Source organism: Phoenix dactylifera, chromosome 1, assembly GCF_009389715.1.
Source record: "Phoenix dactylifera cultivar Barhee BC4 chromosome 1, palm_55x_up_171113_PBpolish2nd_filt_p, whole genome shotgun sequence".
Taxonomy (NCBI): Eukaryota; Viridiplantae; Streptophyta; class Magnoliopsida; order Arecales; family Arecaceae; genus Phoenix; species Phoenix dactylifera.
The window spans coordinates 28,419,762-28,436,058 of NC_052392.1; the positions used below are offsets into that span (position 1 = coordinate 28,419,762).

The following is a 16,297-nucleotide window of genomic DNA, read 5'->3' on the forward strand; positions in this document are numbered from 1 at the left end:
TTTGTCCAATATTGTAGACATGATTTCTTAATATTATCGTTATAAATAAAGATTCCTATATTTTATATATGAAGCTATAATAGCTCCAAATTAGTACGTGTGTGAAAACTTTTCTTTTTAAAGGGTGAATTAGTTACGATTCCATAGCTTGGCCTGGACCACAGACAAGCTGGCTCAAGCAATAAAACTTTTAATATTAATTTTTTGCAGTAAAAAACTGTAGAAGCATCCATTTGCTTAAGAGTTTTAGATTGTTTTTTTCTTGGCACGTGGCGCTTTTCCTATAATTCTTTCTATAATTCATCAAGATCAAACTCGGACCCATAGCACCTCATGAGTGTTTTCCTCCTTGGATGGATGTTATATCACTTAAGGCCAGTTTGGTTATTTTTTAATTTTTTTCTAATGTGGCATTGAGATCCCATTAAAGTTAATGATTTGGCTAACATTCTATTAAATTATTAATTAAAATTTTGGATAAAAACAAATCTAAAAGAAATAAGCATAAAATTTTCAAACTATTGGATGCAGTTATAATTTACCCATAATCTTAAAAGATTTTTTGTACTTTACTCATTACTCAGGGACAATTTTAACTTTTTATATAAAGTTAATGAATTCAGTAATACCGTTAATTTAACTGGATGTAAGTATAAATTTTACAAACTAGTAGATATAAATATAATAAATATAAATGTCAAAATGATTTTTGTAATTTATTCAAAAATAAAACATGATATAAAAGATGCCATCAAATTAACACAAGCATGGATCGTCTATGATCTTTTTCTTAACAAACATCAAAAAAATTAGCCACAAACATGAGACCAAAATCCATGGTATGTTTTCTTATCATCTTGAATAAAATAATAAACTTAATGTGCGCTCGCAGAAATATACAACTCGAAAATTAACTGTTCCTCACAGACCACATAGGGTATATTGTATTATGAGTTGCTTACCTCGTACTAAAGACAGAGGAAAGACAAAGGAATGAGAGAAGGGTGAATGAAAGAAAAGGTTCGAAACATTTGCCTTATCAAAGTTACAGATGTTTGAGGGAAGCAACTAGAGGTAGCAGCCAATAGAGCTGAATTTAAGAGAGAAGGCTTTCACAGTCCTTGATATCAGCTGCCTGTCTGCCCAGTACTGCCTGACCATTGGGGCTCGCTTTGATGGTTTTCATCACAGCATCAAACATTGCCGACTGGAATCTGGAATCTTCAACTTTCTTCAGAATTTCCTCCACTACCTTGAAACCAAGACCGCCAGAAAGAATCAGTTTACCAACCACTTCACCAAAATAAGTTGGTGCTTTTGGCAGATCGATACCAACATCATCAAGCATTGTCCCATAAAGCAAACAGCCAGTCCCCAAGTCCTTTGCCGTAAGAACATTCTGAGCCAACAAGTATTCCAAAAGTTTAACAACATGATCCACACATGATTGGCCCTTGTCCAAAGCTAGATTGATGGCTTCCTTGACAACTTCTGGGTGGTATTCGGGGCTCTTCAGTTCCTTCACGCATTGAAGTGCTTCATCTAGAATGCGGACGTGGAAATACTCCTCCAAAAGAGCAACAGTCTTCTTATGTAGCTCGTTAGGATTCAACCTTGGTGCAGCCATTGGCTTGTCTGGGATAACAGGTGGTGGCACTTGTGAAAGAGGTTTCGAGGCCCGAATATTCTGAGATGGAGAATCTATTGGACTTGAAACAAGGCTAGAGGGACGAGATGGGGGGCCGCTGCCCTGTAACAATGCACTAGTTTTACCAGCCATCATGCCACCACTACCTTGAGGTAATAACTTGGGGTTGATGGGTGATGGCTTGCCAACTAAAGGACTCTGGACACGATGAACTTCTCCACGGGGCATGGATCTGCTCCGTGGAACTTCCCAGTTGTCCCCATCCAACCCGGGCATTCCAGGCATCTTCCTTGTTCCAGGCATTCCAGGCATGATACCCCCAGTTCCAGGTCGGTTTATGGGTAAACTACCAGGGCTGAGGCCTCCTAAAGAACCAACATTACGACCATTTCTCATGTTTGCAGTTGTTCCTGGCCGCAACCCAAGATTCTTTTCTGCCTCACTATGAATTTCAGTGATGGTCTTGGCCTTCACCTGCAAAACCAAGACAACCAAAAATGCTCAGCATACCAGCAGAAACTTGAAAAGCTAACAAAAATGCATAAATCCTGTTTTTCGTTACCATACATTTCTTTTTCCAACAAATTCAGAAACACATGACCTTTCACATGTCCAAAAGTAAAATAGCTTATAATATAAATAAAATGTTATAAGATGAGACCAGCAAGATGACTCCACAGATGTGAGAAGCTTACTTCTTCACGTCGAGGGACCCAGTTGTTGGCACGGAGGTCAAGGACATCACGAACCATAAACCTAACTCGTGGTGCAAGCTGGGGGTTCGTCATCAGCTCCTTCAGCCGGTTGAAATAGGCATCATTAAAACGACGAGACCTGGGGCTCTCATCCAGCTGCTTCCCGATGGTGTTGAAGAACTGACAGATTGCCTCGACATTTTCCTCAGCAGGGCAAGTTTTTCCATCATGCCCCATTAACTCCTGTTAGATAACCATGTCGGGCAATTCTTAGAAACAGTAGATCGCTCAAAAAATGTAAAAGAACAAGTGGGACAGAATAGTGTGATCAACATACCTGAACAATATGATGCACTATTTTCTCTGGCACCATTTTCTGCTTTAGAAGCTCACCAATAAGGCGGATGTTACCTAGAGTGCGGAGCTTCACCATTCGTTCTTTATCCCTGCGTTCCATTTCTTGGTCTGGGCCTGTCAACTTTCTAATCTCAGCCCTTAGATTATCAGCACCTTCAAATGCCTCCTGACAATTATTCAAGAGTATACGCTTGAAAGTGATTTCTTTCCCACCCGGTTCTTCAGCAGGGAATGGAGGGAGCTTCTCATCGAGATCAGAACACAATTCAGCGTACATGGGACAGAAGGTGGGCTCAAAAACAGCTTTTTCAAATATGAGGGTAATGACATCCTGCATGCATCATTCGTGTGTTTTAACAACTAAATGGAATCTGATTGAAAAGGAACTGTGCATAAATTCTGGGAAGCATGAAACCTTTAGAATATCGGGTGTTGTGATTCCAGCATCAATCAGTTGGCCCTTGAGAACATCAAATTTCTCTGGAGTCAGCTTGTTCAATATACTGCATTAAAATAAATAACAGAAAATTAAAAAGGAAGTTCAATACATATTCATTATGTTGCTTCCACTAAGCAGATACAAGAGAGCTAAACAAAACAATAAACAAAGAGGGAAGAAACATGTATTATCAATGGAGCATGGATTCAGGGAGGAATAGTTCATGCAAAACCAAAAGAAACAACCGATAGCAGTAGACTTAAGGTTACAACAACAAAACAAATATAAATCCACCTTCAAAACTAAAAGATTAAAAAAGGAAAACCATTCATATGATCAGCATTTGCGAGCAGGCTGAACTAAACAGTCAGGTTAATCACCCTTTTACTGTTTTCTGAACCCGTTCTTTCTCTGAAAGATTGCCTCTTCGCGCAGACCATGGCACTTCAGCCTTGACCAGAGCAGGCGCAGGTCCCACCTGATAAATTGCATTTCATGTTATCAAATGTCAAAATAAAAAAGGGATCCATACCAACAGTGCAGACAACATAGAATATATAGAGACTGAAGAAGATTGCTCCACATTAAGCCAGAATGATAGCTTTGAAGGTGATGAAAGATGGCATAACAATTGAAGAAATCAAAAGAAACAATGATAATGATAATCCATGCACATGCATTTTATACATGAATTAAGCGGCAATTTCCTCTTCAACGAATTCCATTCAGGACGCAACACTAAAAATACATGTTAATGTTAGAACTATTAGAGGCCATATTGCAAAAACAAAATGTTGAAACTGAGTAAAACCAAGATAGATCATATTTTGCACCTTTAATAGGTTTACAGGTGGAGTCAAAGCTGCAGTTCAATTAAAAGCACAAAGGATTCACCAAAAAAATCATTACTTCTTCTCAAAAGAAAGACGGTTAAGATAGGAAAGTGGTTGAGTTTAAATAGGGTGAATGAAACAAAATACACTTCTTTCATATGGATGTCAAAAGAAACAAAGAGATGGCATGAGAATAATGAACTAAGGAGAAACTTCTCAATTTGGAAGATGTAATAAAATTGTGACAGAGCAGAATCCACCAGCCAACCCTAATTGATGGGATAAGGCACATTAGTTTTTTCATATCTGGACATCATTTTCATGAAATTATCAAACAAGTGATTAAGGAAGTCAAAAACATTTTTTTTTTAAAAAAAAAAGCACAAACATGCATGTTAATATGAAATTTTTTAAACAAATATAGGCAGACTGTCCAGCTTTATGGAGTTGGCTGTAATAGTGTAATTTCATCATCACATGGTTAACTTATAGACTGCATTTGATCTGCAAAAGTTCCTTGACAACATTGACTTCCACAGTTGATAGAAGATGATCCATGGTAAAACTGTTTAATAATCCAACTTAATTGAAAAGAAGGGATATAAATTACTTTTGGATCTAACAGTTTATACAATTCTATATAGCAATGAGGCTTCAACGACAGACCCATGTGACAACCAAAACATTTATTTACATTTTTCTTCATAAAGAAAAAAAATCAGACCACAATATCATTCAAACATCAATTGCCACGTCCCTGTAGCAAACTGCATATAGCATGTGGCTTATGTTGAATGAGGTCTATTTTAGAAAAATGACTAATTCTAAGTTTAGATTGAATTAGATGTGAAATTTCAGTTTTTAATTGTAAGTGTGAAAGAAAACCACCAGAAGATTGCACAATCCTCTTGCTTTCTGTGCCTAGCTCACTCATTTAAACTTATATTGTGTAACCCGGCTACATGCCACACACAAGCTTGCCTTTTTTGCTTGTGAACAGTATCCAAAATTAAGTTCCACACTTCCATGATCATCCTTCACGAACAATACAATTTCAATTACAATAACCAACATAGAAATTTTGACACGCTTCCCTTCTAGGTGGGGCAGGATAGATCATAGATATATGGCAAAACAGAGCATACAATAAAGAAACTGTAGCAGAGTTCAACATCTGCAAGAAGTAAAAACAGTTGGGAAAAATTCACCGATGCAGAGACTTTGAAACTTCACAAGGGTACATATGACGAACACATGCCACAGCATAGGAAAACCAGTAGCCAACCAAGAATTAATTATTGATGATTCCCATCTCCGCTAATATAATAAATCACATCCTCTAAGGAACTATTTAGCTTTTTACAACTTTTCATGTTTCCTAGGACTTCCCTCATTTTAGAAAATATGATATAGAAACCAAAAATAAATGTTAAGCTTCAATTTTATGTGCCATAAATTAGTTCTGGACCAATTTTTTTATTTGGTTTCTGACTATAGCATGCTCTATTACTTTAACAACTGTCCTGAATATCCAAAAAAATCCTTCTATCAATTCCATACTTCATGGAACCTTAACCACTTGATTCACCCACTTTGATCCACCTAAACCCCTCAAATCCATGGACTCTGATGAAACTCATGTAATCCTAGAACCTTTTAACCCACAAATTTGATCATAAAGTCTCTCAAAAACCTTGCAAGCCTACAAGCCTACTCTATTGTATCCCAGCCCTAGATTCTAGTTGCAACTTTTATTCATCCTAACGACCAAAGTCTCGAAAAACACCTCCACTTTACCTCATGAAACTTAGCTCCATCCAGAGCTGTCATCTTTCCTGCAGCAGAAAACCAAACCATTAAACCCTTCTAAAAATCCTAGATTCTCATCCATTGCAAATGCAGCCCTGACCCCAGAGTCCAGCATCAACGTAAATCATACTTTTTCTCAAATTTGTTTTTGATGATATAGCCAGTTGTGTGAATATTGAAACTCATCAGTCATCAAAACTAAAGTAGGTAGGATGACAAAAGAAGATTAGAAGCGTTTGTAGATTGTATACAGGAGTTAGGAAAGATAATAGATTAAAATAAATTTACAAAAAAAAAAAAAATTGTGAGGAAGAAAGCAACTATGGTAGTAAATGCAGCCCTTGTTATGAGTGAATGGTGAGTTATATAAAAAGGCAACTGTAGAATATTTGTTAGGATTAGCTGACACCTACGACTACACATGCATCCTGGACTCATACATATAAATGAATAGATACCAGATACACGAGGAATGGGCAAGGTTAAGCTGAGACATCTGTTGTAAGCAACATGCCAATGCCCAACTGCCATGATGAGAAGAAAGAGTTCCCATGTAGAATGCAAGTAGCAGTGAAAGAAACAGGTCAATAGACAGGAACGGTATCGATTGCCACTTATAATGTTAATAGTTAAACAGGACTTAATAGTTAAACAGGACAAAGAAATTACGTAGTGGTTATATTGATGAGTCCAAATTGCTTGTCACAAAGACCAGATAATGAAATAACCACATCCTAAGGAAATTGGTGATGGACACAAACTCACAACCCTTACATATGTAGGAAAGATAGCGCTGGTGATGAAGTAAGATTATCAGCAAGGAAAGATATGAAAGACAATTGAAGCTGTTAAAGCATTTCACCACAAATGGGGTCTGGAGGAACAAATTAGCATTTCACCATAAATGGGATCTGGAGGAACAAATTAGAATACAAGTATGGGAGACGTATTGCTCGAGGAAATTATAAATATGTTAATTTTTTTCTGAATAGTGGATTTACATTTAGAAAGAGGAAATGTAATGTCAACACACTACCCTGCAAGAATTAGATAGACACATTTCTCAAAGCCCAAAAACATTTCATGCCCACTGTTTGAATGGTTCTGCTCATAGCACAACGCAAGAGAGAGAGAGAGAGAGGGAATGTCAGGGTGTGCTGACTTAAACAGCTCTGTCATAAGAAATAGAGGATATGAGAAGATATAAAGTGGACGAAGAGAAGCAGAAATGAATTTGATAGGAGAATAGATATTTGGGTCCGTTGTTGCCTCTGAACAATCACATAAGCATATTTAATGATAAAAGAGAAAAGAATGAGAATAAAGCAAATTTCAAGAGTGGACAAAACGTCATATGTATATATAGCTTGTTCCTTCTTAATTTAGCTTGTTCCTTCTTCAGAAGACATAAGAGTATCTAAGAGAATATGTACAGATTGTATAGTCATACAAAAGATAATTGTAACAAACATTTGTGCATCTGGGGAGAAGAAGAAAACAAGAGACACCATAATATTCAAAACAAATAAATAAACAAAGTGGGGAATGCCAAATGTCAAAACATGGCATGCTCCAAGCATAAAAGATTGGATGATTGCAGCTTTTTGCCATATATTATGATCATTCACATGACCATGAAAGGATGTATATAGAAGTTCAAGATTTAGCAAAAAAACCTACCTTACACGTGAGGTGAAAAAATTAAAAAGGAAGCAAATCCCAAAAGTTGGCTGGTTTATATTAGCGACCAACCTAGAACCAACCTGATCCTAATCAGTTCCCAATTCTTGGAACTATAACCAAAACACAATCAATCAGCATTATAATTTTAGAACCCAACCAAGACAATGCAAATCACAATCAAGTTGGTTCATTTTGGTTCTTGAATTACCTCGAGGCCATAAAGATAATGCAAATCATAATCAGTTGGTTCAATTTGGTTCTTGAATTACCTAGAGACCATAAATTCGAATTTCAGTGAATATGTTTCCACAAGAAAGGAAAAAAGGAAAAGGGAAAAAGGCAAGAATAAGAAAACCCATGGGAGTGTGAGGGCCTGAAATGCAAATGGTAACAAGTCATGAGGCCGAAGGAGCCGAGGGACAGCAGAGTCATGAGTCCTGGGGGACTAAAGAGAGGCAACCATGAGGTACCAAGGGACTGACTCGATGAGGAACAGCAAGATAATAAGGGGTTGAATCTTTGAGCAGACAAGGACTTAGGTCTACATCATCTGAATAACAGTTTGGGTTAAAAATATTATACATATTATACCTTAACATGGTTAGTATGTACGACACTACATTTACATGTACGTATATTTATCTATGTGATATAGTACTAGCTTGGTTCCGGTCAGATCGGTTTATTTGTCCCCTTGGCTTGGAAACGAACCGATGCAACTGGGTTTGTGAAAAGCAGAACCTGTACAGAACTGATTCCTATCTAAAAGCCAACTGTACCAACCCAACAAGGCTGGCTCGTTCAGTCTATATTGACATGGGACTGCATAGCGCGAGTTGCAAGTCAGAAGCGGCACTATATTTTATGATGCTCGAAATTCAACATCGCCTAGGGATAAGGATTTGAAGCACAGTTTGAGAATAACACAAACACCATTATACCGATCCCTGCTTCTATGACAGAGAAACAAAACAAAAATTAATCAATGTTTAACATGGAGGCAAGAAGACGATGAGAAAAGCATATCAAATTTTCAGTTATGGCAAAAAAGATAATAAACAAAACACAAGGAGCGGGAAAGTGACGCCCTCGGTAAAGAATCCAATTTATGCTGATTGGAAGTCCTGAACTTCTATTTTTCACTGAGACGTTAAGAACAATGATTTGATTATTATCGAATAATTCAGAGAATCATTTGATCAACGAAGAAATCATTGTTATCATATTGTCAATTTTTCAACAACTCAGTGAATGTCATAACTGATAACAATTAAAAGATCTGGTGAAAACTGAAATTCCAGTTGAGGTTGGTCAGCACGAAAAAGAAACTTCGCTTCATATGAAGATGGATTTAAATAATTAGGAGAGATTGCCTTTTCTTTCTTTTTCCAAAAGAACATAGTGACGTGATGCAACCGGAAATAGGAGGGAATCCTGAAATGGAACTCAAATGAATGCCTTAGTCTGGTTTAAAATCAGAGCTGAAATAAGATATATGGAACGCAATTCTAGTGGAAATTGAAATGTAAATCAGCAATTATAGATAACCACAAATAACTCCATCGGTGATCACCATTTTTGCAATCATCATTTTCTTACATATAAAAACAGATATAGATAAACAACCATTTAAAAATAGAAGCACTGGACAATATAGCAAAGGTGAGAACATTGCATGCCTTTAAAACTTGACTTTTATGCTGGCAATAAGACCAGTAGTGATGTATGGATCAGAATGTTGAATGATAAAAGTTGGATTAGAACATAAATCAAGAATCATAAAGATGAGAACATGTAAAACAATAAAATAGATTTGGTAAAAGATGAAAGAAACAAACCATTAATTACAGAAAGATATCAAGCAGCCAACTTAAATCCTATCATCATACAAAAAGATGATCTGAAGAGAGCTTGGTTAATTTAGAAGCAAAAAGTCATGATCAGAGAAAGGGTTAACCTGAGACAACTTCCACAGTTAACCAAAGAGTCATTAGATGCAAACTGACATTAAGGAATGATGCACTTGAATGGAGCAACACAATGTACGCAGTCAAAAATTTCATGACATCTAAAGATGTATAAAGTACTTTTTTTGGTAAACCAAATTCTCATTGGCACAATGTTTAGACCTCCTCAATGGAATTATTGACCAACAAACAAAAAACATACATAGATAAAAAGGCGTGTGAAAATAAGTATCACACATAAAACAAGAAGCATGATATTCTTTATAAATACCAGAGAGTTAAAAATATACACTAGTTATGAGTTAAGAAGGAAAAGAGGCATCATAAGAGCATCACAACACTATTTAATAATTACCCCTTGTAAGGAAGTTTTCGAAGAAAATTGGGAACTCAGTTGGTCTTGCTTATTAAATTGGCTTATCTCTTGTGCTCTCAAATTGGATGCATGTGCCTCTTTATTATCACGCACTCTATCCCACGATTTCTCCTCTCCAACTGAGGGCAACTGTCCTGAACGTCCACGCCAATCACGATTATCTGGCTCATAATAGCGACTCTGCGATTGATTTTGTAACTGAGAGTACAAACAAATGTTAGTAAACGTGCCTACAAAAATTAGAAGCACATAACAGAAAACATTAAGCATAAGGAATATAGAAAAGCATAATGATGAAGCCTATTTAAGCAGCAAGAAAGAGCAACGTTCTTCAGAAACAGATCTATTTACTAGAAAAGAAAAAAATGAAAATGTATAAAACAGCAAGCCTAAGAAGTTTGAAGATGGAGTTCTTCTTCTTCTTTGTTTCTTTTTTTGGAGATGTGATGACAGCGCTCTTCATCATTAGAAATATAAACAGAACAGACTTGCTGTTTCTATAATTCAAATGACACATGCAATTCACATCTTGAACTAGAACTCACGTTGGCATCACTGCGACCCCAAGTCTGATCTTCATCATATATTTCGGCCTCAATCTCCTGTTTAACTTTCAGAATAGCTTCAGGAATCTCGACAACCTGTCAGAAGAAAAATAAGCAAAATCTGCAGATTAGAAAAGTTGCTGATCACAAATATTTAAAGTAATGCAACGAGTACATCTGACACCATGTGTACTAACATTTAATTTTTTAAGTAGTTACCAAGGATATGGATGCCATCGATATGACAAATAATGTATGAAGCATGTAATGAAACAAGATATGTAACCATCATGTGCTCCATAAGTGAAGCAAATATAAAACTTATTTGCCTTCATTTTTTAGCAGGAAAAGATGCACAGTGTACGTTAAGTCTAAAAAGACATATACTTATCAATAAAAATATCATATAGAAATTAAAAAAAAATAAAAGACAGAAGAAACTTGAAATAAACAAAGCGATAAGGCCATATTCAAGCGATTCATTACATAGGAAGTGATTAAGAAGAGCATTCCACCAAAAAAGAAGAATAAAGATGAGACGCGTCAGGTAGATTACCAAGAGTGAGGAAAGAGAAGCCGGAACATGTGATGAGAACAGGTTGTGCTAATGAGGTTGAAGATGTGGGTGAGAGATGAAGAGAGGGGTGGCCATTAGGGCACTTACAGGTGGGGGCAAGAGTAAGTTAGGATGGTGGGCTATTATTTAGAATGGTCGAGAGAGAGAAAAAGAAAGACTTCACCAAGGCCAGCCCATCTTTGAAGTAGAATGGGTTTTTTTTTAAATGAGACAACTATTTATGATTCCAACTTAACCCATAGACATGATTTATACAATATAAAGTCACAATTAATAGACTAATTGTTTTCCAATATGGGCAGATTTGACAAACTTAAAAAACTACCTCTCACTTTTTCATACGTTACTGATAATAACCATTATATCAGGTATGGATATTTAAATATCTTTCCAGCTGAGATTTTCTAATCAATTGCAGATGTTATTATTATGAAATAGATTTATTTGGAATGAGCCCACCTTCACATTCAACATCCATATCTTCACTAATAACTCAAGTGATCATAGGAGAGGGGGAATGGTCCTGATTCATTTTTTCTTTTATCCTCTACAAGGTTGTCCCCATGGAGATTGTCTCATTCTATCATCAATTGGGATATGGGTGTGAGGGGGCATGGGAAAGAGAGATATTGGCAATTTGGCATGGTGAGCAACACAAGAAAGAGAGGCAGAGGGCAGAACTAATGCCGTGGGGTAGGGATTACGTAAGCATGTAAATAAATCTTTCTTAAAGTGGCCATCCATAAAATTGACATATGATAAAGTTTTCCATGCAAAACTAATTAATTTTCCATCTGAGGGCAAAGCTAACAACCCTAATTTATTTTGTTAATATACTATGTATATTATATAATATAGCGTGTTTGCATATATAAATAATAAAGTTTTCCATGTTTTCCATGCAAACTAATTAGTTTTCCAACTACTGACAAATCTATCAAGCTCAAATACCCCAACTCTTTTGGTATAGATATATATGCACATATAAAAAGGGTGTCCTAATGCATGAGGCTCCCACCATTGCATGGTCTAGGAAAGGTCATATGTATGAGGCCTTACCTCCGCATGCAAAGAGGTTGTTTTCATGTTTCAAACCCACAACACCCATGTCATAAAGGAGCAACCTTAGCATTGCGCCATGGCCCGCCCTCTATAATATGCACATATGATATAGATATAAATGTAATATATTAAATAGACCAAGTTCAAGCTTTGGGTACATTGATTTTCTTCCAGATTTGCCATTAGTTTTTTTTTCTTTTTCTCTAACCAAATATTATCAAAAAGAATTTGTTATAATGATAGGCTTCTGTAATTATCTAGAAGAAATTGTCCTCTTGTCCAACAAAATATCTTTTTATTATGTCTCTCCCCTTTCATGCATGTCTTACACAAATAATTTCTTTCCACATCTTTATCTCTCCCTTTATGTATATCCTAACTAGTCAGGAGATTTACGAATATCTACCTCACAAACTTTTCTAACTACTTTTTAATACACTAAATTCTAAATTCCACTCTCATTGGCCTTTACCTTTCTCTCCCTACTGCTCACCCTTGCCATCTTACACTCCCCACACCCTACCACTTACAAATGCAAAACCTTTCATTTATTTGGTTACTATCCTTTTCATACTATTTTTTTCTTATAAGCCCCGTCTCTACTTAGTGCTTACCTTATTTGCATTCTTTTAGTGGATTTAGTGAAATATGACACCATACAGATATGACACCTTCTTTATATAGTTTACATGCATTGCACATGCATGCACGCTAGGGTGCTTCTTTTGTGTGTGTATGTGTGTTTTGGAGGGGAGGGGTGGAGTTGAGTGGATACAGAAATATACACTTCTACATGTTTGAATCCTTTGTTTATTTCAAAACTTGCTCCTCCTTTAGTTACTACATCATTGATGGACACTCAAACTGATTTGGGCAAACCTTGAAAAGAGTGCATGGCACTCAAAGTGATGATGTTGATGATGATGATATTTACCGCATCCAACAGCAACGGATACAAGAGCATACAAGTGGTCAAAAAAAATTCTAAAATAGAAATTTAAAGAAAAAAATCTGGCGTACCTCACGAAGTTGTAGAAGTTCGTCTCTTGTGTAACGAATGCGTTCACGGCCCTCAAACCATGAATCTCCAAACTGACAAAAGTTTTAAAAAAATTTATATCTCAATAGCCATTTCTTCGAAAGAGGATATGGAAGGAGGCAAAAGCAAGTAGAAGCAGAAACCCATACTGTTTGCAATTTAGAAAACATTGCATCTAGTCACAATACGTACAGGATACATGAGGAAGTCAGTCAACTATATTTTTGGATTAAAAAAACCATGCCTGACGAAAGGACAATTGTCTTACTCTTCTTTCTTAGTATATTAATTATGTTCAACACCATGACATAATGGAATGAGGCACAAGTCCTAACAACAAAAGCAAAAACAAGAGACCTCTTTCCAGATGCTAAAAGACAATACTTACAACAGATAACATTCACTTGGGATAAACAAATATTAGTAATACAGAGAATATGGAAATTATGAAAAAGAAACAGATGTTTTGAACAAATACGATGCATGTATTTGCACTAGAATCCCTGAACAAAAAAGTGCAATTCACTGAAAAATAAAAGAACCTTCTTCAGCATCACCACTTATAATCATGCTCAGAACACACAAATAATGATAAAAACAAATTACAAATCAAAAGATACTTCATCAGGAGGCCTTCAAGAATCATTCATCAGGAGGCCTTCAGGATGTAAGTAAGATAAAACAAAAGCACAAAAATAATTTGTTGATAAGCAACAGAAAATAACCCACCACTCATGGTCGAGATTCCATAAAAACAACTTTTTTTTTATTTTAAAGAAACCTGCTTCAGTTAATCAAATTAATCAGGTCAAACATAAGCCAACTCGAGCAAACGATCTATAAATCTACTAATATAATCAGAATCCGTAGGTCAAATACCATATCAGACTAAATCCACAGTAACAAAGATAACTTTAACGGATCATATGAAACCCTAGATCCGGATAAAGGGCCTACGCCGACCTTGAGAGACAGGGCGGTGCCGGCGCCGCCATGGGGGCGGAGGACGGGGAGATCCGACGCTGCCGAGGAGGAGGAGTTGAGGGAAGATCCGCCGAACTCGAAGCGGGGGGCAAGGAGTCTGCTGCCTCGGTTGCCGCCGCCGCCAGGCCTCAAGCTCAGCACCGTCTGATCCGACTGCATACCTCGCCGGAGATCCTCTCTGCGGGCGGTGCTGCGATCGCGCTGGACGCCGACGAGCAAGGAAGAAGAGGAGGTACGGAGGCTACGGCAAGAGGAGGAGCCCTTCAAGAAACCCTCTCTCTCTCTCTCTCTCTTCGGCGAAAGAGAAGGGGGGAGGAAAAGAGGAGAGGTGAAGAGAGGAGGCCGCCGAGGGGAAGAGGAGACCTATATATATCCGAGGGATTGAGCTGGGGTTGAGTAGTTTCGTAATTAACTATCTTATGAGGGATAAAAGGTACCATGCGTTGATATAGGAACGCAAGAGAGGCCTTTAAGATTTTACGCTGATATTTTTGATGCGTGTAGGTTTTTACGATTTGACGGAATTAACCTTTTGTTTTGACGGGAATATCGGATTACTGCCACAATTCCGGAAGTCGGCTACGATGACGCCATGTCGCTATCCGCGCTAGTTGGGCTCGTCCTCTCCAAGGGGTAACATCAGCCGTTGGATGTCCGGGCTGATGATCCCAGCAATCCGATCGAACGAGTATATTTTATGATTTATATGTACCTGCCTCCTTAAAGTTTAGAAAAAAAATTTTTGACAATTTTTATTTTTTTTTGCTGAAGGGGACGATTCATAAAAATCTAATACGAATACATCAAAAAAAAAAAAAAATCAAAAGATAACACATCATAAAGAGTACTAGGCAACTTCCTCTCTCCAACCCATAGGGCCTCTTCTAAGTGGTCTACTACGAAGGAGGTCATCTAATCCGCGGCCCCGTTTATCGCTCGAAAAATATGTTTGGCTAGGAATGCCACCCCATCGCCGACCATAGTTTGAATATTTTGGAGTAAAGAATAAAACTTGCTCGTGCCACCGAATCCTGCTAGGATCCAGCTGATCACCGTACACGAATCACCTTCGAGGATAATCGACCCTTCAAATATATAGCACAAGGCTAACCTTACCAATATCTGCCCTTTGGAATTAACGATCCAATGAAGCATGATTTTAAAGATTGGAATTACATTTTCTTTTCCTTTGGTACATAAGGGAGAAGCTACCCAATAGAATAGAAAGGAATTAAAAAACAAAAAAAATGGCTTGGAAATCAAACGGAACATAGACATCAGAAAAACCAACTATTTCTCTCTAACAAATTTAGTTCCATAAACATCCTCAATAATAGTGATCTTACTTCATGAGACTTGAGACTGTTAGTTTCATAATCCTCATTAACTTTCAAGCTTGCTAGCTTATAGGGAGCTTGTACTATTACACGAGGGATGTTCAGTATTGATTCTTATAGTACTGTTTGGAGAGTCGATGCACTACTAAATTAATAATACGAATTAATCCTATGTTTCATTACATATATATATATATATATATATATATATATATATATATATAGTGAGATAATGAAAATAAAAGAAAATAAAAGCATATAGAAAATACTATTGGCTGGTTGGCTTCTCTGAAAATATGATTTACATAAAAGTTATCAAAAAATGCAGCAAAATAAATGATATCTAATAGCAAAAGATGCTTTTGAGCCTTTGAAAAACTGTTGGAAGACTCCCTTATCCATTTGATTATAGTACTTGAATCCCTTCTAATCAGATTTTTGTTAATTTAAGATGGCCGATGGCCATTAGCATTCCTTCCCATGCTACTCTAAGTTCAACCTCTGGAACTGAAAAAGCTCTAAATTTCTTTGTTCTTGCCAATATCAACGATCCTTTATGATCTCCAATAACAAAACCTGCTCCGCCCTCTTCGTTCTTCCATGAAGTGTCGAAATTGACATCCGCGATTCCATGACGAAGAGGTACCCATGTAACCAATCTAGATGACTCTGGGTTTGAGCTCACTAAGCTGCTTGTATCCTAGAGCTGTGATATGTCAAACCTAGCTGTGTTCGTTGTAGCTTCATGATATTCTTTTGCATAATGTTAGGCATGATGAGAAGTATATCTTAGGTTGGATTGTTTCCCCTGAAATAGATGTTCATTTCTAGCAATCCAAAGCATCCATCCCACATAACACATAAGAGATCTATCGAAGTCTATCACTCTCTTTTGCAAAAGGCATTGCATCAGGTTTTGCATGGAGTGAAGGCTGGCATTGTTGGG

General features: G+C 36.9%; 1 protein-coding gene across 1 annotated transcript; it reads right to left on the reverse strand.

Annotated features, from left to right (window-relative positions):
- Positions 1-822: 822 nt before the first annotated feature.
- On the reverse strand, positions 823-14,354 carry LOC103722053 (eukaryotic translation initiation factor). The gene is made up of 9 exons (XM_008812479.4): positions 13,994-14,354; positions 13,012-13,083; positions 10,353-10,448; positions 9,787-10,005; positions 3,520-3,617; positions 3,116-3,203; positions 2,681-3,031; positions 2,344-2,586; positions 823-2,122 (listed from the first exon to the last, which is right to left on the reverse strand). The coding sequence occupies exons 1-9, from the start codon at positions 14,171-14,173 to the stop codon at positions 1,097-1,099; spliced, it is 2,373 nt and encodes a 790-aa protein (XP_008810701.1). The 5' UTR covers positions 14,174-14,354; the 3' UTR covers positions 823-1,096.
- Positions 14,355-16,297: the final 1,943 nt, after the last annotated feature.